Below are 23241 nucleotides of genomic sequence, written 5' to 3' on the forward strand. Positions count from 1 at the left end.
TTTTTTAGCACTAGGAATTGGTGTGTTCTTAGTTTAAGTGGAAAGCTCTCCAGAGCCCCTGCCTGGTGCTGATGTCATGGTGCCGCTAAGGGTGCGGGGATGGAATGTGCCTTCTTTCTCCAGCTTCTTGGAGGAGGGTGGACGGATGCCAAGATGACTACTTGGTGCAGTCCCTAGAAAACAGCCAGGAAAGGCTTTTTTGAAACAGGACTAATGGTTTAAGAGGACGACTGTGAAATGTTCTGCTCTTCATGCAGTTCTTAGAAACCAGGATAAAACTGAACTGAAACTAGAGACATTTTCATCTGGAGCACATTAGTCTAGAAGAATGGTTCTTCTGTATTTGACTTTTGTGAGCAGAAATTATTTCGGAGAAGAGACTTTTCCGTGCTCAAACGTGCTCTCTGACTTGTACAGGTCACTTTTGATGTCCACGTGCCTGAGCGTCTGGCCCATTCCGCATCTCTCTTCACTGGGGCACCGGTCCTCAGGGTGGCAGGGTCCACGGTGTGGGCTGCGCACCAGGAGTTTCACCTGCGCCCAGCGGGCTGGCAGGGACCCCCGAGGTCCAAGCGCGGTGAGTGCGGTGCTGCTCGAGGACAGAATTTGTCCACGCTCCTAAGGACCCCGGCATTTGGGGCTGAGACGCCCAGCTGACGAACAATGCCAGGATGGGTGGCCTCTGTTGTAGGGATCGTGACTGAGGGCTGAGGTGGGGGCCGAGCTGTCAGGTGGTGGGAACAGACTCTGTGTTGTGTATCTCCTCTCGAGCATGTCCACTCTTCAAGCCTTGACAGCTGAGGGGTCTGGACAGTGAAGAACCCTCTGATGAGAACTCACAGGACTGACGGGATGTGGTACGTAAATGCATACATTTTAAAGCCAAGTGTTTTTTTCCTGTTACGGTTTATCACAGGATGTAGAACTCAGTTCCCACGCCCTTCGGTAGGACCGTGCGGTTTGTCCATCCTGTATATAGTGTTCCCAGACTCCCAGGTCATCCTTTGGCCACCATCCCTCCCCCTCGGCAACCACAAGTCGGTTCTCTGGGTCTGTCTCTGTTTCGTAGATGAGTTCATCTGCATCGAGGTTTAGCTTCCACGTAGAAGTGGCAGCACAATAGTTGCCTTTCTCTTTCTGGCTTGCACAGCATGATCTCTAGGTCCATCCCTGCCGCCGTAAACGGCATTGTTTGGTGCTTTTTCATGGCTCCATGATCTTCCACTGCATATACGCACCACATCTTTCTCCATTCATCTGCTGATGGTCATTTAGGTTGTTACCGGGTCTTGGCTGTTGTGAATAGTGCTGCCAAGACATTACAGGTGCGTGTGCCCTTGTGAATTCTAGTTTTGTCTGGACATAGGCCTGGGAGTGGGATTGCTGGGTGATACAGCAACCCTGGTTTTGTGAGGGACCTCCATACTGGTCCCCACGGTGGTTGCAACAGTGTACGTTCCCACCAAGAGTGTAGGAGGGTCCCTTTCTGCTGCACCCTCCCCAGCATTTGCTATTTGTAGACTTGTCAATGATGGCCATTCTCACCAGTGTGATGTTTTAATTTGTAGTTTTGATTTGCATTCCTCTAATCATTTCTGATGTTGAGCATCTTTCCATGTGCATATTGGCTATCTGTACGTTGTCTTTGGTTCTTCTGCCCATTTTTGGGTTAGGTTGCTTTATTACTGTTGAGTTGTGTGAGCTATCTGTGAATTTTGGAAATTAAGCCCTTGTTAGTAACATCATGTGGAAATAGTTTCTCCCAGTCCATAGGTTGTCTTTTTGTTTTGTTTATGGTTTCCTTTTGCTGTGCAACAGCTTATACGTTTGATTAGGCCCTATTTTATTTTTGCTTTTATCTCTATTGCCTTGGGAAACTAACCTAAGAAAATATTGGTATGGTTTATGTCAAGAGGATGTTTTGCCTATGTTCTCTTCTATGAGTCTTATGGTATCATGTCTTATATTAAGTCTTTAGGTCATTTGGGGTTTATTTTTGTATATGGGGTGAGGGTCTCTCCTAACTTCATTGATTTACATGTGACTCTCCAGCTTACCCCACACCACCAAATGGTCTTTCTATAACTGGGCATCAGGTGAAACTGGAAGTTTACAGCATGAAAATAAAGTTTTAAAAGAAAAGCCATCTCCAGCCGATGTCCCAGGTGAGTGTTTAAGTGTCTTTAAAGATGTCTGTACAGTGTACCCAAAGAACCTTCCTGTGCTTCACTGAGATCATGGGATTCAGGAATGTTAGAACAGGAAGGGACCCTCTCAAGTCAGGATGACCTTGACCTACTTACTGTTACAGGTGAAAAGCAGATGTTTGCATGGTGGACTAATGCCGTGTCATAAATATGGTGTCTCCACTTAAGAAAGGCTCTGTTTGAGACCAGTCTTCCTATACATTTTAGAAGACTTACATACAGGTAAATTAACACTAAGTTGTGATCATGGTCTTTCCTATAAAGAGCTGGTCGTTATGTCCAAATATGACCTTAGACCTGTGGGAAAGTTGGCTTCACTTTCATCCTTGCAGTGGCTCTGGCAGCTGGTGAGGGCTCTGAGACACTGGGGCTTGGGGTTGTTCGTGGAGAGGCCGCAGGTGAGGGAATCATGAGTGCCTGTGTGAGCCCTGAGCAAAGCCCCTCTTTCTTGATGGACAGCCCATCCTCTCAGGGAGGAATACAGTTGATTGCAGGTTCACCATGACTGAGAATAGAACTCACTTTGCACTGACGACATTGAAATCTGTCATCTTAGGCACTGAAAACTCCTTCTCCCAACTTCTGTACAAATGAATGCCCTCTAACATTCTGAGATTTCTTCAGAAAAAAAACTGCTAAAATTTTATTTCATAAAAATTTCAGTTCATAGTGCGCCCTGCTTGTTGGACTTTGCTGCCATCAAGCAGCCACCTTCCAGACTCGCCATGGGAATCCTGCCTCTGGTGGCGGGGACACAGGGCCGCCTGGTGGGCGGGATGGGGCTCCTCCTCAGGGAGTCACCTCCTCACCTTCCTGATCGGCGAGAAGACCGCGGGCCGAGAGCGTCCAGAGTCAGGATTTCTGGCAGCAGCCGATGCGCCCACCTTTGGGTGAGGGGCTGGAACAGAGCGGCCGGCGTCGGTCCCGGGGCTCCCGGCTCTCAGGCCACGGGGGCTGGGTCTCCCCGCCTGAGGCGGCGTGTGATGAGTGTGCCCAGGGCCGCGAGCGGGATGCACATGATGGAGGAGGCGACGAGCAGCCCGATGACGGCCAGGGCGTGGGGCGGGTAGTCCTTGGTCACCAGCTGACCCTGAGGAGAGAGCCCGAGTGTCAGGAGATGCCCCCCAATGGGAGGAGGCGCGTGTCCTTACCCCCGGGGCAGACCCAGCCCTCGTGCCCCTCGGTGAACACTAGCAGCGTGCTTGCTGTTTGGGGCTCCCTGTGAAGAGCAACCATGGGAATGATAAAGGCTTGTGTTCAAGGCAGCAAGAGAGGCACCGAAGGGCAGGGGCTCCCCTTGCCCAGTGCTGTCCCGTAGGATTGCCCGCCCCCGGACACAGGTGGCCCCTGGAAATGTGGCCAGAGATGACAGAGGGCTGGATTTTCAATTTCATTTAATATTAAGGAGTTCAACCCACCCCCACGTGGATTGTTAGCTACTAAGTCCAGTGACACAGCTCTCGTCTCAAGAGAAGGGTTGATGGACTTAGTCGGTAGGATTTGTGATGTTTCCCTAAATACGAAATTGATAACAAACCAGTTGAGGCCCCAAAGCCAACAAACGCTGCCTTCCCACCAAGGAACCAGAGGACACTCGAGTCGAGGGAGCCTGCTGTCAACCAAAGTACGTACGGTGTGTAAACCAAAACACCACGCCGAGTGTGGCTGTGGGAAGCAGCCCACAGGCTTGTTGCTCTTTACATTCTGTGTGTCTCAGATGCAAAAAAAAGCTTTGACAAAGCTCAGCACTCACAGTAAAAACGCTCCAGAGAGCAGTCAAAGAGGGAACCTTCCCCGACATCATAAAGGCAATAAACGACAAACCCACAGCAAACATCATTCTCGGTGAAACCCTGAAAGCATTTCCACCAAGATCAGGAGCAGGCCAAGGATGGCCACTCCCACCGTGCTTATTCCAGTTTCCTCCCATTACCTGTTTTGGGGGCTTCATGTGAAGTGCTGTTTTGTAGACCTGCTTTGTATTTGTAGATGGAGATACTAGTGTTCGCTTCTCCATGTAAACAGAATAAATTGCCCTCTCAAATTAGTATTTCTATGACTTTATAACAGCCTCTTTCTCTCATAATCAGGGGAAAGGGTATATTGTATATGTTCAGTCTGTTCTTCTGAAATCGGTGCGTACACCCCCCTAATGACTTTGTTCCCCACTTTTTATTTCCTCTGTTCGGAATTAGAAATTAAGAACATGTCCAAGACTGGTAATAAGCTTGCAGAGTTCTAGCCGGGCAGCTTGCACATCTGAGGGAGCAGAAAGCGAGCGCACTTGGGCTCTGAGTTCATGAACTCTCACGTCCACACAGACGGGATGGGCTCCCTGATGCTGCGAGCAGGACAGCGTCTGCTACAACAGCAGTGGGGACCTTCATATCCATACCTCTGTGACTGTTTCTGAGACGCTTACTTTTAACTTTTTGTGTTGGAGTAAAGCTGGGTAACAGTGTTGTGATAGTTTCAGGTGGAGAGCAAAGGGGCTCAGCCATACATACATAGGTATCCATTCTCTCCAGACTCCCCTCCCATCCAGGCCGCCACACAACAGGGAACAGAGTTCCCTGCGCTGTGCGGTAGTAGGTTTATTCAGTACAGTTTTGGAAGTCCTAGCCACAGTGATCAGAGAGGAAAAAGAAATACAAACTGGAAAAGAAGGTAAACGATCACTGTTCTCTGTGTATAGTATGTCATCTGCAAGTCCTAAAGAGCCACCAGAAAACTATTGGTGCTAATCAGTGAATTGGTTAAAGTTGCAGGGATACAAAGTTAATGCACAGAAATCTCTTGCATCCCTGTATACTAACAGAAGACTGGAAAGAGGAAAAGAATTCCATTTACCATCACAACAGAAAGAATAGAATCCCTAGGAATAAACCTGCCCGAGGAGGCAAAAGACTTGTACTCAGAAAACTAAAACCGTGACGAAAGAAACCAAAGATGACGCAGACAGATAGAGAGATCTCCCATGTTCTTGGACTGAAAGACTCTCTACTGTGAAAATCACTGTACTACCCCAAGCAGTCCACAGATTCACTGCAGTCCCTGCCAGTCTACCGAGGAAATTTTCACAGAACCAGAACAAAACATTGCACACTTGGAAACACCAAAGACTCTGATTTCACAAGTTACGAGAGAAATGAGAACTACAGTGAGGTATCAGCGGGAGAGCAGGGTGGGATGAATTGGGAGGTTGGAATTGACATACATAATACGGTGTATAAATAGATAACTAATGATAACCTGCTCTTAGCAAAGGGAGCTCTACTCAGAGCTCTGTGGCGACCTAAATGGGAAGAAAGTGCCAAAAAAAAGGACGTGTGTGACTGATTCACTTTGTCCTGCAGCAGAGACTAATGCAACTGAGGAAAGCAAGTACCTGGGTGACGATTCCCCGTTGTGACAAATAACCGCCCCCGTTCTGGAGACCACTTGGTTTCAGAAAGCGAGACCCCCGAGGTGGCAGGTACCTGGGCGGCGTCCCAGGCCTGGTACTGCAGGGTCCCCGTGATGATGTAGTCGCTCAGGTAGAAGATGAAGAGGCTGATGATGAGCAGCGGGCTCACACCGCCCCACATGGCCTTCCAGTACCAGTTCAGGGCGCGTCCAGTCATGGCCTTGAGGTCGCTTTCAAATCTGTTTGGAGAGCGGGGAGAGAAAGCCTGGAGTGCTGTTGGAGGCAGGCGGTCCAGGCCTCGGAGCCCTCTGTGCTTAGGAAGCTTCTGTGCTGGGCACTGGTGCTTGAACATGACCGTGGGGGGCCCTCTCTCCTAGGGACAGGGGTCCTGGGGGAGGGGAGAAGGGCACAGGCTGCCACCAAGGGGGCAAAGCGACCGCCCACAGGTGAGTGGCCATCAGAGGACACGCCACTGGTGCCGGCCTCCAGGTGGAGGCCACTGCTGTAGACAGGAGGGCAGCGCCTGGCGCCAGCAGGCATAGAGGACCTGGTGAGACGCCCGTGAAGCCGTCCTCAGCCCCGGGGGGGCCCTGAGGGCAGCCCTGCCCCGTCCCTCCTGCTCGTCAGCAGCCGTAGCGCCTGCAGCCCACCACTGTGATGTCCATCGTGTCTGCGGGCCCTCTCTTTGTTTCTCATAACTTGACCCTTGCCTGAATTCAAAAATAGCCTGACAGTGTCTGTCCTACAGTAGACTGGAGAGGCTTCTCCGGGATTGTTGAAACCACACACGGAGAAAGTGCTGGGAGTCGTGGCCTTCGTGCGTGCATTTCCCGCGCAGCTGTACCTGCTCAGCCCGTACAGGTAGCACACGGCGACCGTCTCCACCAGGACGATGAGCAGCAGGGACAGGGTGGCAGCGTAGTCGTTGAAGATGTCGAACCAGTAGCTGCCGGCCTCCATGGTGAACAGCATGCCAATGGCACAGTTGGCGAGGCACACCAGACCTGGGGCCACAACACCCCTGCTTACCCGCCTGCATCCACGCCTGTGCACCCAGCTTCCCAGGGGGCCAAGGCGGCGGGAGGCTGGTCAGCAGGACTTCTGACGCTCGTTCATGGCGGGGGGCGGGGAGGGGGGGAGGGGTCTGGCAGAGGACGCCCGACCCAGTGTAGAAGGTAAAACTGGGCGCACTGTTGTCTAAGTGGTCTCATCAGGGCTGTGGGCCTGCTTATGTTCTTTATCCCAGCGACTCAACCTCCGAGCTCAGGGGAGGTGAATTAGTGGGGAGGAGAGTTGAGCTGCAGGACTCCCAGTCGAGAACTGACATCTGACCGGAAGAGAGGGGAAGAGGAGACATAAACGCTGACCGAGATCCCACGGCGCCTTAGGCATTTGTCCCCTGTCGGCTCCTGAAGGCTATGAGTCAGGTAGCAGGAGTTGAGCCCCCTTTTATAGGGTGGGGCGAGCCAAAGCTCAGAGATGTCGGGTAACTTTCCCAACATCACACAGCAGAGAAAGAAGCGGTGACGGAATTCAGACACCCTCCCCCTCACCCCAAAAAAAGTATCAGACCCTAACGCTCACCCCTCCACTGTCACCCGCCGTGAGCGCCCCCCTTCCCCTGCTGTCCTGAGGGGAGAACAGGCTGTGAGCCGGCGGGGGGCTGCAGCCATGCAGTGCTGGCTCCTGAGAGAGGCCAGCAGGCGCTGACAGGAGCAGAGTTGGCTTGGGGCTGGAGGGCCCTTGTGGATGTGCTGGAATGGTGTCAGAGGCAGGGCTTGGGGGTTCCGCGGGTCCTCCAGACACGGTGGGTTGGAGAGGAGCACATGGGTGGTGGAGTGGAGTGGAGAGGCATGCTTGTCCACCAAGAGCAGAGTGGGCAGATAAGTTGTCGCGTGTGGGCTGTCGATGGCTCTTTTCATAGAAGAGAGATAGATGATTAGTGCTTGCCACAGAGTGTATGGATGTGAGAGGTGGACCATAAAGAAAGCCGAGTGCCAAAGAATTGATGCTTTTGAACTGTGGTATTGGAGAAGACTTTTGAGAGTCCCTTGGACTGCAAGGAGATTGAAGCAATCCATCCTAAAGGAAATCAGTCCTGAATATTTATTGGAAGGACTGAAGCTGAAACTCCAATACTTTGGCCACCTGATGCGAAGAACTGACTCATTGGAAAAGACCCTGATGCTGGGAAAGACGGAAGGTGGAAGAAGGGGATGACAGAGGATTCGATGGTTGGATGGCATCACCGACTCAATGGAGATGAGTTTGAGTAAACTCTCCGGGAGTTGGTGATGGACAGGGCGGCCTGGTGTGCTGCAGTCCATGGGGTCGCAGAGTCGACTGGGCTGAACTGAACCAGAGTGGATTTCACAGACTGAGTCTGGATGGCGACAACAGACAGGGTAAGTGCAGTGTGCGTTCCTGGCTTGCAGTGTGAGAGCAGGAGCGACCTCAGACGGCAGCATTCACAGCAGAGGCGGCTGCTGGGGCGGGGCGTGCCGCCTGGGCCCAGCGGGAAGCGGCCCTCAGGAGAGAAAGGCTCTGTACCTTGACTCGGTGGTGGGTCGCTGAGAGTGTGCTTAAGAAATGTACAAATTGTCATTGTTACTCTTAGGTCAGCACAGACAAAAGCAGGTTCTCCGAATGCCTGGAGAGCTTGGAGGGCCATGGTGGGGAGCCTGGCCTTTGCTGGAGGTTGGGGTGACCACCTGACTTGCCCATGATGTGGAGGGCCAGACGTGGGGTGAACTACGTTCCCAGAGCGCCTGACAGCTGCGGCAGGACTCCCAGCAGGTGCGTCCTGAGGACTGCGCCTCTGCTCGGCCCCCCGAGCCCCACCGCCTCGGTGCCTGGCCCACTCACCGGAGATGGCCTCCTTGGGCAGGTAGCTGGAGATGACCTTGCTGTCCGTGAGAGGGGTGAGGATGGCGGCCGTGTTGCCCAGCATGCTCCCAATGCCCAGCAGCAGCAGCATGAAGAAGTAGAGCACGGACCACAGCTGCGACACCTCCATGTTCTTGATGGCCTCCGTGTAGACGATGAAAGCCAGGCCAGTGCCTTGGACAGCCTGTGCGAGGCAGGAACACACAGGTACACACCCAGGGAAGTTAGGACTCCCTCAAGACCCCTGCTGCTAAGGTACTTGGGGCACCTTGAAATCGGCGAGGAGAAGCCACATCTTGAGGTTGGATCTTCCATCTACACAGCAGCACCCGAGCTTGACCCAAGCTAGAGAGAATTGTAACCTGTCGAGACCTCATACCTGACTCTTAACTGCTTCAAACACTGAGTGTGCTTTTTCTGCCAGAACTTATATCATTCTCTACTAATAAAGTATTCACAGCTTGGAATAATTGTTGCTTCCTAATCGGGACTGAGGAGGTGACCTAGGAGTTGAGATGGTGAAGGCACAGCTAAGGACACAGAAGCATACGGAAGTAGGTGGAGGAGAATCACTGCAGGCGTACGGAAAGGTGGGTCCAGTTCCTGTGAGAGGTTAAGAATGCATCCTGTTTGGAATCAGGCTTAACTGATTAAGCCTGGGGTATATCCTGGCACCTGAGGTGCCTGGGATTCCTCAGTGGAAAGTCATGAGTCCCCCCCGACCACCTGAGGAAGGCAGGAAGTGACAGCCTTCCAAGGAGGCCACTGCGGACCTGTGGTTCCTAGTATCCCCTAGATGGGAACCCAGTCTCTATTTCCAAACGAGCCTTCCTGCAGGTACCCCAAGCCTCCCACAGCCAGAGGATGGTGTGTCCCGGGGCAGAGTGAGTGGGAAAGCCAGCCTGTCTTCATGGCTCCTGGAGCAGAGGTAGCTTTGCCCTCCTCCTCAGAATTGGCGAACCACAACACTGGTGCAGGGCTTGGAATTGGTCTAGAGCTTCATGGGGAGAGGAAAATGAGGCCCACCTTCGATGTCTATTCGGGTACTTGCGACCTAATTGACATCCCAGGAACAAGGCTTTCTCCCCGACTCTGGTTGCCCTGGTGAGCGGAGTTGGGGGGAGGTGCTGCCTCCTTGTGGCCGTCTCCTCGAACAGCAGCCTGAAACGCTATCCTTGTGCGTACCTAATGTGCACAAGGCTTGAGGGGCTGTGAGTGACCAGGCTCCCAAGAAATTACTGCAGGACGTGAGGGACGAAAACATCAACTAGGGCCAACTGGCGACAAGGCTGCGCCAAAGCGTGAAGAAGAGTGAACGTGTGCTTTCCTTTTTAAAATCCCTGGAAAGATGCCCAGTATCTCCAGTGCTTAGAGAAAGGAAGGTGAGATCTACAAGAGTATCTCCTGGTACCTGTCATCAAAGAGACGACACAGTATCTGACGGGGAGGGTGTGGAGAAAAGCGACTCTGAGGAAGGTGTTTGTGGAAAGCTGAGTGGCTCACAGTATGCAGAGAAGTGACGAAGCCCTTAGGGAAGGAAGGTGCAGCTCCCTAAAGCTCCGGCAGCCCCACTCCTGCTTGCATGTGGGGAGAGGAGACCGTCCTTTGGAAACACACGCACACGCTCCACTGGCCTTTGCCCATCTACCTGCAGCAGGCAAGGCATGGAAACTACCAGAATGCCCAGCGACAGAAGAAAGGATAAAGAAGATGGGCCTCATATAAACAATGGACTGCTGCTCAGATAACCGAGTAACAGCACAGGCCTGACTAGACTGGATGGACCCGGACAAGATAACACACCAGGAGATGGAAACAGCCAATTTCAGAAAAACAAACTGTTCAAAGGGATAAGATGGGGAGGGTGGAGAGGGGAATTACGAGCTCGGAGTTCACAGCTGCACACTGATGCATGCATTTGTATATATGTTTAACATAGATGATTTAGGAGACCCTGCAGTGGAACACAGACAACTCTCTTCACTCTGCAAATAACTATGTCCCAAAGAATCCAAACAACAGTCATTCCATGTACGTTTGAATCTGAGTCCAGTTCCCATTCACCTCAGAACTTGAATTCACTTTAGAAATGCCCCCTCTTTTCCATTCAGGCCTAACTGGTCTGGGCTGGGGTCATATCTTGGAGCCCTGAGGTAGCTTGGATCCCAAGTTTGACAGTGGCTGTTTCTAGGATCAACAACTTTAAAACCAATGTTGAAAGTGAAGTCACTCAGTTCTGTCTGACTCTTTGTGACCCTAAGGTAAGACCTATGTTTCTGGGTACTTAATAAGCAAAAAGCTTGGAGAGTGTGAAAGACCACAGCTCTCATGAAGTTCTGTAGGAGGTAATGGAAGAAAAATTCGTAAGAGTCTGCTTGCCACATGCCAGTTTCAAAGGGAGAAAGTTCACTCAACCTGTGTTTTTCTTTTTAAAGCACCTGAGAAGATGCTCAGCATTTCCATTGCTTAGAGAAATGCAAATGAAATCTACAACAAGGTACCTCTGACACAAATCATCAAAAATCCTACAAACAATACATGATGGAGAGGGCCTGGAGAACAGGTACCCTGAGCAAGGTATTCGTGGAAAGGTAAATTGCTCAGAGCCAGTATAGAGAGAAGTAAAGAAGCTCGTTAAGAAAGGAGAGCTACAGCTCCGCACATCTGGCCAAGCACTCCTACTTTCGTGTTCAAAGAGAAGAGCTACAGTGAAGACCACCCACTCCCTCCCTTGGCCTTTTCCCATCTACCTGCAACGGGCACAGCACGCAAACTATTGTCCAGCGATAGTACAACAAAGACTACATACGTATACATCTTATACAAAGACGACCCCATGTATACAACAGGCTGTTACTCAGAAAACCAAACTACAACACACCATTGACAACAGTATGCCTGGACCTGGAGAAGGCCTCACTAACTCGGGTAAGGCAGAGAAAGACCAAGCTGATGATATCACTTCTAGGTGGAAACTAGAAATGAACCGAACTGAACTAATTGACAGGGAAATGTAAACACCCACCCTCAGACAGAAAATTTAGAGTTTCTGGTGGAGCATGATGGCGAGGTTGGAGACAAAAATCACGAGGTTCGCCTGAACTGGTACACGCTTACATACAAACAAATGTAAACAGACAGTTAATGAGGCCCCACTGCACAGCACAGACAACTCTACTCACTCTACAAACACCGTCACAAAAGAATCAAAAGAAAAATCGGTCCTTGATGTGAACTTGAATCCAGTTCCTATTGACCATATTCCAGGAGAAGATAAAAATGCAGTGTAAAAACGCCTCCTCTGTTTCACTCAGGCCTCATGATTCTGGTTGGGCTCATCTCCTGGAGTGCAGAGGGGGCTTGGATCCCTGCTTTGACAGCCATGGGCCCCAGTGACCAGGGGAGAATGGGACAGCCAGCATACAAGCCACCTTGGACCTGTAGTACCTGGTCTCCTCTGGATGGGACCCTGATCTCTAAATACAGTCGAGCCATTCTGCAGGTAAACCATGAGCCATCCTACAGGTAAACCAAGTCTCACACAGCTAAAGGGTGGTGGACTCCCTGGGCAAGGAGAGCAAGCCCCCCAGTCTTCATGGCTTCTGGTGAATAGGTACCTCTAGCCTCCTTCCTTACACTCCCTCAGTTGCATACCACTGGCGCAGGTGTTGGGATCTGTCTAGAAGTTCATGGAGCCAGGAGAAATGAGACACAAGCCCTTGGGTGTCTGTTAGGGCACTTTCCACCTGATTGACAGGCAAGAAACAGGACGTTCTCCAGACTCTGGTTACTTAGGTTACCAGAGAGCTGATGCAGAAGTGCTGCCGCCTTGTGGCCGTTTCTAGAAGCAACAGCCTTAAACCCTGTGCTTCTGGGTATTTAACATGCAAAAAGGCTTCAGGGGCTGTGAAACACCATAGCTCTCAAGAAACTGCATGAGGTAATCGAAGACAAATTCAAAAATGGACCAACCTGCGACAAACCAAGTTCAAAAGGGGAAAGTTCACTCAACCTGTGTTTTTCTTTTTAAAACCCCTGGGTGGCGGGGGAGGCATCTCTAGTGCTTAGAGAAATGCAAATGGAATCTACAAGGAGGTATCCCCTGGCACCAGTCATTAGAGAGACTACACAGAATATATGATGGAGGGGGCCTGGAGAGAAGGGACCCTGTGCAATGTATACGTGGAAAGGTAAATTTCTCACAGCCAGTATGGAGAGAAGTAGAGAAGGTCCTTAGGAAAGGAAAGGTGCAGCTCCCCGAAGGTCCGGCAATGCCCCTCCTGCTTGTCTGTCCAAAGAGAAAACCATTGACAACAGTCACACACGGAGTCCACTGGCCTTTTCCCATCCACCTGCAACAGGCATGTGAACCCCCCATCTGTCCACCTTCAGAATACACACAAAAGAAGATGTGCACCGGCCACATGACGGACTGTTGGGTCAAAGAATGAGATCTCTACCTACAGCAACATGGATGGACCAGAGGTGACCATACTAGTCAAGTTTGCCAGATAATTGCAAGTATTATATGACGCCATTTATAGTTGTAACTTTAAAATGGATACGGGGGTTGGGGGCGGTCCTAACATGGTGGAGGAATAGGACCAGGAGACCACTTTCTCCCCGACAAATTCATCGAAAGAACATTTGAACGCTGGCAGAGGACATCAGGCACCCAGAAAGGCAGCCCATTGTCTTCAAAAGGAGGTAGGACAAAATAGATAAAAAGACAAAAGAGGTAGGGACGGAGATCTGTCCTTCAGGACAAAATATAAAGGATAAAAAGAGAGACAAAAGAGGTAGGGACGGAGATCTGTCCTTCAGGACAAAATATAAAGGATAAAAAGAGAGACAAAAGAGGTAGGGACGGAGATCTGTCCCGGGAAGGGAGTCTTAGAAGTTTCCAAACAGCAGGAAACACTCTCACCGGCGGGTCTGTGGGGAATCTTGGAATCCCAGAGGGCAACATAACCGGGAGGAAAAATAATTAAACCCCACAGATTACATGCCTAACAGCAACTCACAGCCGCCACCAGCAAGCGGGGGGCTGAACAGGGAGGGTGGGCTGCATTGCTTAGGGTAAGGACCAGGCACGAATGCCCTGAGGGCAATCTGAGGGAACTAACCTGAGATAGCAACCTGAACTGTGGGATAGCGAGAAAGAGAAAGAACTGTCCCGCGAAACGCCCTAACCTGAGGCACTGCCAGGCCCGCTCACAGAACAAAGGACTGAGTGAATACCAGAGGAGAGCTAGCTGGCTGCAGACCGGCCCATCCTCCGCGGGAGACAAGCGGAGGGCGGGGGAGCATCCAGAGCTGGAAAGGGGCAATCGCGGCCCCAGAGAGGCATCCTCTACCCAACTGCAAGCAGGCTCTGCTGCTAACCGAGAGTTCTTGGGATTCTGGACGGTTGACCTCTGCCTGTAGGGTTGCAGCAGAGATCAGCTCCCCAGGAGACACAGCACACCTGAGAAGGTGCGCCCATTGTACACCCAGAAAACCGAGCGGCTGGGGCGGGGGAGGTGATAAGACCCCCCCCCCCCACCTGGGGGCGACTGCGCTCACCAAGCACCTGGTCACCTGAGCTGCTCGGACCTGGGAAGGGCACAAAACGCAGGCCCAGCTGAGTCTGCGCCTTTGTGGAGTACCCGAGAACCTGAACGGCTTAGACCTGGAAAGTGCAGGCAACCCAGGGCCCGCCTCAGACAGTTCCCGGCAGAGCAACCCAGAGCCTGAGCAGCGTAGACCATGAAAGCCCCCACGCCGTGAGCGGGGCAAACCCAGAGCGGCTGACAGTGCGCGCACTCCCCACGCGCCAGTGATATTTGTTCCCACTGTCCCTCTCCACAGCACGACTGAACAAGTGAGCCTAAATAAGTGACCACCTTCTCCCCCTTGTGTCAGGCCGGAAGTTAAACACTGAAGAGACCAGCAAACAGGAGAAGCTAAAATAAACAGAGGGAACCGCTTTGGAAGGGGCAGGTGCAACAGCTTAAAACCCTGTAGTTAGCATTGACTACACTGCAAGGGGCCTAGAGATCTCCAGAAGTGTAAGCCGGATCAAGGAACTACCTGAAACTGAACTGACCCCACACTGTCCACAACAGCTCCAGAGAAATTCTTAGATATATTTTTACTATTATCATTTCTTAAATTAAAATTTTTTTTTATTTTTAAGTCCTCTATTACTCCTTTAATTTTCATTTTTATAATCTATTACCTTGCCAAAAAAAAGACCCTATTTTTAAAGCAAACTTCATATATATAATTTCTGTGACTTTGTTTTGTTTTTTTTAATATTGTATTTTTGAGTCTAACCTCTAGATTTTTAATCTTTGCTTTTTGGTATTTGTTATCACTTTTGACCTTTAAGAACCCAATCTTCAGTACCCATTTTTACTTGGGAGTGTGATTACTGGCTTGATTGCTCTCTCCCTCTTTTGTCTCTCCTTTTTCTCCACCAGGTTGCCTCTATCTCCTCCCTCCCCCTTCTCTACCCAACTCTGTGAAGCTCTTTGTGTGTTCCGGGCTGTGGAGAACACTCAGGGAATTGATTACTGGCTAGCTTGCTCTCTCCCCTTCTGATTCCACCTGTTCTCCTCCTGGTCACCTCTATCTCCCTCCTCCCTCTTCTCGTCTCCCTGTAACTCTGTGAACCTCTCCAGATGTCCCTCACTGTGGAGAAACTTTTTATCATTAACCTAGATGTTTTACCATTGGTGCTGTATAGATGGAGAAGTCTTGAGGTTACTGTAAGAATAAGACAAATCGAGAGGCAGGAGGCTTAAGTCCAAATCCTGAGAACACCAGAGAACTCCTGGCTCCAGGGAACATTAATTGATAAGAGCTCATCCAAAACCCTCCATACATACACGGAAACCAAGCACCACTCAAGAGCCAACAAGTTCCAGAGTAAGACATACCATGCAAATTCTCCAGCAACACAGGAACGTAGCCCCGAGCTTCAATATACAGGCTGCCCAAAGTCACAGCAAACCCACTGACATCTCAAAACTCACTACTGGATACTTCATTGCACTCCAGAGAGAAGAAACCCGGCTCTACCCACCAGAACACCAACACAAGCTTCCCTAACCAGGAAACCTTGACAAGCCACCCTTACAACCCCACCCACAGTGAGGAACCTCCACAATAAAGAGGAACTGCACACTGCCAGAATACGGAAAGGCCACCCCAAACACAGCAATCTAAACGAGATGAAAAGGCAGAGAAATATTCAGCAGGTAAAGGAACAGGATAAATGCCCACCAAACCAAACAAAAGAAGAAGAGATAGGGAACCTACCTGATAAAAGAATTCAGAATAATGACAGTGAAAATGATCCAAAGTCTTGAAAACAAAATGGAGTTACAGATAAATAGCCTGGAGACAAGGATTGAGAAGGTGCAAGAAAGGTTTAACAAGGACCTAGAAGAAATTTAAAAAGTCAGTATATAATGAATAATGCAATAAATGAGATCAAAACCACTCTGCAGGGAACCAACAGTAGAATAACAGAGGCAGAAGATAGGATAAGTGAGGTAGAATATAGAACAGTAGAAATAAGTGAAGCAGAGAAGAAAAAAGAATTAAAAGAAATGAGGACAACCTCAGAGACCTCTGGGACAATGTTAAATGCCCCAACATTTGAATCACAGGAGTCCCAGAAGAAGAAGACAAAAAGAAAGACCATGAGATAATACTTGAGGAGATAGTAGTTGAAAACTTCCCTAAAATGGGGAAGGAAATAGTTGCCCAAGTCCAAGAAACTCAGAGATTCCCAAACAGGATAAACCCAAGATGAAACACCCAAGACACATATTAATCAAATCAACGAAGATCAAACACAAAGAACAAACATTAAAAGCAACAGGGGAAAAACAACTAATACCACACAAGGGGATTCCCGTAAGGATAACAGCTGATCTTTCAACAGAAACTCTTCAGGCCAGGAGGGAATGGCAGGACATACTTAAAGTGATGAAAGAAAATAACCTACCGCCCAGATTACTGTACCCAGCAAGGATCTCATTCAAATATGAAGGAGAAATCAAAAGCTTCAGAGACAAGCAAAAGCTGAGAGAATTCAGCACCACCAAACCAGCTCTCCAACAAATGCTTAAGGATCTTCTCTAGACAGGAAACACAGAAAGGGTGTATAAACTCGAACCCAAAACAACAAAGTAAATAACAAGGGGATCATACTTATCAATAATTACCTTAAATGTAAATGGGTTGAATGCCCCAACCAAAAGACAAAGGCTGGCTGAATGGATAGCAAAACAAGACCCCTATATATGTTGTACAAGAGACCCACCTCAAAACAAGGGACACATACAGACTGAAAGCGAAGGGCTGGAAAAAGACATTCCACACAAATGGAGACCAAAAGAGAGCAGGAGTAGCAATACTCATGTCAAATAAAATAGACTTTAAAATAAAGGCTGTGAAAAGAGACAAGGACACTACATAATGATCAAAGGATCAATCCAAGAAGAAGATACAACAATTATATATGCACCCAACACAGGAGCACTGCAATATGTAAGATAACTGCGAACAAGTATGAAAGGGGAAATAAAAAATAACACAATAATAGTAGGAGACTTTAATACCCCACTCACACCTATGGACAGATCAACTGAAAAGAAAATTAACAAAGAAACACAAACTTTAAATGATACAATAGACCAGTTAGACCTAATTGATATCTATAGGACATTTCACCCCAAAACAATGAATTTCACCTTTTTCTCAAGTGCACATGGAACCTTCTCCAGGATAGATCACATCCTGGGCCATAAATCTAGCCTTGGTAAATTCAAAAAATTGAAGTCACTCCAAGCATCTTTTCTGACCACAATGCAGTAAGATTAGATGTCAATTACAGGAGAAAAACTATTAAAAATTCCAACATACGGAGGCTGAACAACACACTGCTGAATAACCAACAAATCACAGAAGAAATCAAAAAGATATCAAAATATGCATAGAAACAAATGAAAATGAAAACAACCCAAAACCTGCAGGACACTGTAAAAGCAGTGCTAAGGGGAAAGTTCATAGCAATACAGGCATACCTCAAGAAACAAGAAAAAAGTCAAATAAATAACCTAACTCTACACCTAAAGCAACTAAAAAGGAAGAAATGAAGAACCTCAGGGTTAGTAAAAGGAAAGAAATCTTAAAAATTAGGGCAGAAATAAATGCAAAAGAAACAAAAGAGACCATAGCAAAAATCAACAAAGCCAAAAGCTGGTTCTTTGAAAGGATAAATAAAATTGATAAACCATTAGCCAGACTCATCAAGAAACAAAGGGAGAAAAATCAAATCAATAAAATTAGAAATGAAAATGGAGAGATCACAACAGACAAAACAGAAATACAAAGGATCATAAGAGACTACTATCAGCAACTATATGCCAATAAAATGGACAACGTGGAAGAAATGGACAAATTCTTAGAAAAGTACAACTTTCCAAAACTGAACCAGGAAGAAATAGAAAATCTTAACAGACCCATCACAAGCACAGAAATTGAAACTGCAATCAGAAATATTCCAGCAAACAAAAGCCCAGGTCCAGATGGCTTCACAGCTGAATTCTACCAAAAATTTAGAGAATAGCTAACACCTATCCTACTCAAACTCTTCCAGAAAATTGCAGAGGAAGGTAAAATTCCAAATTCATTCTATGAGGCCACCATCACCCTAATACCAAAACCTGACAAAGATGCCACACAAAAAAAGAAAACTAGAGCCCAGTATCACTGATGAACATAGATGCAAAAATCCTTAACAAAATTCTAACAATCAGAATCCAACAACACATTAAAAAGATCATACACCAGGACCAAGTGGGCTTTATCCCAGGGATGCAAGGATTCTTCAATATCCACAAATCAATCAATGTAATATGCCACATTAACAAATTAAAAAATAAAAGCCATATGATTATCTCAATAGATGCAGAGAAAGCCTTTGACAAAATTCAACATCCATTTATGATAAAAACTCTCCAGAAAGCAGGAATAGAAGGAACATACCTCAACATAATAAAAGCTATATATGACAAACCCACAGCAAACATTATCCTCAATGGTGAAAAATTGAAAGCATTTCCCCTAAAGTCAGGAACAAGACAAGGGTGCCCACTTTTACCACTACTATTCAACATAGTTCTGGAAGTTTTGGCCACAGCAATCAGAGCAGAAAAAGAAATAAAAGGAATCCAAATTGGAAAAGAAGAAGTAAAACTCTCACTGTTTGCAGATGACATGATCCTCTACATAGAAAACCCTAAAGACTCCACCAGAAAATTACTAGAGTTTATCAATGAATATAGTAAAGTTGCAGGATATAAAATCAACACACAGAAATCCCTTGCATCCTATACACTAACAATGAGAAAATAGAGAAATTAAGGAAACAATTCCATTCACCATTGCAACGCAAAGAATAAAGTACTTAGGAATATATCTACCTAAAGAAACTAAAGACCAATATATAGAAAACTATAAAACACTGGTGAAAGAAATCAAAGGGGACACTAATAGATGGAGAAATATACCATGTTCATGGATCGGAAAAATCAATACAGTGAAAATGAGCATACTACCGAAAGCAATCTATAGATTCAATGCAATCCCTATCAAGCTACCAACAGTATTTTTCACAGAGCTAGAATAAATAATTTCACAATTTGTATGGAAATACAAAAAATGTCTAATAGCCAAAGCAATCTTGAGAAAGAAGAATGGAACTGGAGGAATCAACCTGCCTGACTTCAGGCTCTTCTACAAAGCCACAGTCATCAAGACAGTATGGTACTGGCACAGAGACAAAACTATAGATCAATGGAACAAAATAGAAAGCCCAGAGATAAATCCACGCACCTATGGACACCTTATCTTTGACAAAGGAGGCAAGAATATACAGTGGACAAAAGACAATCTCTTTAACAAGTGGTACTGGGAAAACTGGTCAACCACGTGGAAAAGAATGAAACTAGAACACTTTCTAACACCACACACAAAAATAAACTCAAAATGGATTTTGAAAAGAATCTGAAATCTTTTATGTATAACTGTTTGACGTTGATGGATACCCAAAACAAACACAATAGCATAAATCAACTCTACTCATTATAAAATAAAATTATATTAATAATAGTTTAAAAAATACTATGACTAAAAGGAAGTTTTCTATGAAAGAAGAAAGCCACAAACATTGAGAATATTCTTGTGATTGCCTGGGCGGGGGATTCTGAAGAAGGTTGAATTGGGAGTTAGAACCTGGAGAGGAAAACTTACATATACATACACACACACACACACACACATCTATTGATATATTAGATAAACAAGGTAATACTTAAAGCACAAGGAACTGTATTCAATAATCTATAATAAACCTTAACGCAAAAGTATATGAAAAAAAATTTATGTGTAACTGAATCACTGTGATGTTTATAATAACAGATTTGAAATCAAGCAGAGTTCAATTTTTTTTAACATTTTTAAAAATAGAGGTCCAAGCATAGCCATTTAATTCTGTAAAATGTATGTCAGAGTGATTTTTGTAGCAGAAGTTTTTTGAAAAACCTAAATAAATCAGTAGGGAAGTTCATAGAGAATTCTCTGGAGGTCCAGCTGGGGACTCTAGGCTTCCAGTGCTGGTGGCTCAGGTTCAATCAAGTGTGGGATATTTATGATAGAACAAAATGTCACTCTTACACTGAATGAATGGAAGTCCATATGTATCCCCATAGAGCAATCTCAAATAAAATGCTGAATGAGAAAGATCTCTCTTAGGACCACTTATTTCCACTTAAAAACTGCCAAGAAAAACAACATTACTCATGATATATATGGGTAATAAAGTCGTCAAAACGAAGGTTCTGGGCTCGGGAGAGTAACAGAGAATTCTACCTTTGTCCCGAAAATGTTCCTTCCTTTTACGTAAAAAAGAAAATCTGAGCCTTAAATTGACAAAATGTTTACATTTTTCATTCTGAGATGTGGACAAGTGGGTGTTTAATTACTCTTCATCCTTTCTTCTATTTTTAAATTTTAAAAAGAGCCAAGTTAAAGAAACAAAGGACACAGGGGTCCCAAAGGAACTGTGTGGTGACTGGGACGCCCGTGCAGCACCCAGGAGAATGGTGGCAGGGTGCTCGTCCTCTAAGAGGCACAGGGAAGAAAATTCAGAGTTTTCCCTGATATTCATGGGGTGTGTATACCCCTCAATTTGCCCTTTCTCATGGGCAGGGGTAAAGGCCCCTGTGAAGCGTGTGGGTGAAGCAAGTCAAGATTTTGCCAGCAGCTTACCGTCTCCAGCTCCGACTCCAAGCTGCAGTTTTTAATTTGTGGGAACACCTCACTGTACTTGCTGGGGTAGGCAGACGCCAGGTAATCTTTCACTTGCTCCAGGTTGTTGGCTGTCAAAAAGTCATCTTCAAGGTCGAAAGAATTTGTCAGCAGCAGAATCACCCTGCAGAGCACAGCAGCTGATTACAAAGGTCACTGTCACCAAACCCTCTCCCACTTAGGGCATGTGCTGACTGGTGAGCTTTTAAAGGACAGGGTGATTGTAAATGGCTTTGAAGGAGCCTCAGATAGAAACAGTGATAATCAAAGGAACCAGACCCACACTGCTGGGTGGGCTGTTTTACCCTCTGGACCAGCATTGTCAGAGAAACTCCAGCGATGATGGGCGAGTTCTACATCAGTGCTCTCCAATCTCGTACCCACTCATCACGTGTGGCCACTGAGTACTTGAATCAGGCTAGAGCCACGGAGAGGCTGATTTCATTACCTTATACCGAGATGGAGACCAGTCTTAAATCAAGAATGGATGCTTTTGAACTGTGGTGCTGGAGAAGGTTCTTGAGAGTGCCTTGGACAGTAAAAGATTAAACCAGTCAATCCTAAAAGGACATCAACCCCGAAAATTCATTGGAAGGACTGATGCTGAAGCTCCAATACTCTGGCCACCTGATGCAAAGAGCTGACTCACCGGAAAAGACCCTGATGCTGGGCAAGATTGAAGGCAGGAGAAGGGGCTGACAGAGGATGAGATGTTTGGATGGCATCACTGACTCAGTAGACATGAGTTTGAGCAAACTCTGGGAGACAGTGAAGGACAGGGAAGCCTGGTGTGCTGTAGGCCATGGGGTGGCAAAGTCAGACACGACTTAGCCACTGAACAACAACAAAACAAAATTTTAGCTACTGTTCATTCAATTTACATTTAAATTTGTAAATAGCCCCTTGTGGCTAGGGATTGCTGTGCTGGACAGCATACCTTCTGGATGATGTTTCTTATGTTTTGGGTAAGGGGGCACCAGAAAGATTCTGCAAGCTCCACGGCTCAGCTGGGGAGCTCTTGGTTACCTCTGAGGCGGGGGAGATGGGGCAGAAGATGCTCGTTTCTCACGTGTTGAATGCCCTATTGGTGCTAAGTGAGCAAAACTGCCCTCATCCCCTCAGGCAGACGCCAGTGGTTCTGATTTGAAGCCTGGATTGAGGTCGGCAAAGACAGTGCCCTTTGCCCTACCCCTTGGTTTCTGGCCTCTGCCTCTTCACAGAGGCCCTTCAGCTCAGGCCTTTGCAGGCTCACTGGCCCCCTAGAGGCTGGGGCCCACCAGGTGGCCCAGGCTTACTTGTTCAAGCAGCTCTCGTAGTTGAAGGTGGCCTTGAAGCCATAGATGGAGAAGGTGACGATGCTGGCAAAGATGGAGGTGGAGCTGTTGATGATGGACACGATGATGGCGTGCTTCTGGCAGTTGCTGGAGGGTTCGTTGTAGCTGGCGAAGGCGATGAGGCTGCCGAACCCCAGGCCGAGCGAGAAGAAGATCTGGGTGGCTGCGTTGATCCAGGCCTTGGGGTTGGCCAACTGCTCCATCTGTGGGGAGCAGTTGGGGGGTAAAGCCAGTGGGGACAGGGTGGGTGAACCCCAGATGGGAACCCCAGGCTTTCAGACCAGCAGGGGCGCAGAGAGGGGAAGGAACTGGCCTGCGGCACACAGCCAGCCAGGGCAGGCCTGAGGCTCGAACCCAGTACTCCTGGCCCCGCTAGGTTCTCAGAGGATAAAACACATCCTCACGTCACCCCCACCCCCACCCCCCCACCTCTTACCCAGAGGAGACAGTATCGGATAAAATAGTTCTCAAAGGAATTGAAGCCCTGGTCCATGACCCAGGCACTGCACGGGTCTGGGCCTCCAGGGATGCAGGTGCTGGTGCCTGGGGCTGACTTGTGCCCCAGCCTGACGTTAGGGGCAATGCTGCTAGAGCCACACTGTCCCCAGGGACCAGACTTGCTAAACGACTGCCCTGTCCCAACGGCAACAGCAGCCCTCTTAATGAGCATCAGCTGTGGGGTGCCTGGGACAGGATCACAGGGGACCCTGCCGTGTGGATTCACCTCCATAGGGAAAGGGGTGCCTAGAAGTGCGAGCAGGAGGGTGAGCTGACTGCAGGGATGCTCCTGGGGAACAACTTGGTCCGCAGCTGGAGTGGAGGCTTTGGGGTGAGACTGGGGCAGCAGAGGTTGGGGGCAGTGAGGATGAGCATGAAGGTGGAGCACAGAGTCACGCCCTAGCATCCACAGGTGTGGGGGCTCCCTGGCTGAGGACATGGAAGGCACGACCCTCACTGCCTGGCGGGCTCACATCCACTTCCCTGAGTTCACGACTGCTCCACTCCTGCTTGGTCTCCCCCCTTCCACCCATCCTGCAAGGTG

At 48.0% G+C, this 23241-nt stretch overlaps 1 protein-coding gene across 1 annotated transcript in view; it reads right to left on the bottom strand.

Annotated features, from left to right (window-relative positions):
* Window positions 1–3147: 3147 nt before the first annotated feature.
* Window positions 3148–23241, bottom strand: part of SLC6A20 (solute carrier family 6 member 20) — a 42774-nt gene continuing 22680 nt past the window's right edge. The window contains exons 7-12 of the mRNA XM_052643069.1: window positions 22161–22402; window positions 20827–20989; window positions 8479–8683; window positions 6458–6617; window positions 5687–5852; window positions 3148–3297 (exon numbers count right to left, since the gene is read on the bottom strand). Of these exons, the coding sequence (XP_052499029.1) occupies window positions 3148–3297; window positions 5687–5852; window positions 6458–6617; window positions 8479–8683; window positions 20827–20989; window positions 22161–22402 (1086 nt within the window). The remainder of the gene's footprint in view (window positions 3298–5686; window positions 5853–6457; window positions 6618–8478; window positions 8684–20826; window positions 20990–22160; window positions 22403–23241) is intronic.

The sequence above is a fragment of the Budorcas taxicolor genome, chromosome 1 (genome assembly GCF_023091745.1).
Source record: "Budorcas taxicolor isolate Tak-1 chromosome 1, Takin1.1, whole genome shotgun sequence".
NCBI classification, from domain to species: domain Eukaryota; kingdom Metazoa; phylum Chordata; class Mammalia; order Artiodactyla; family Bovidae; genus Budorcas; species Budorcas taxicolor.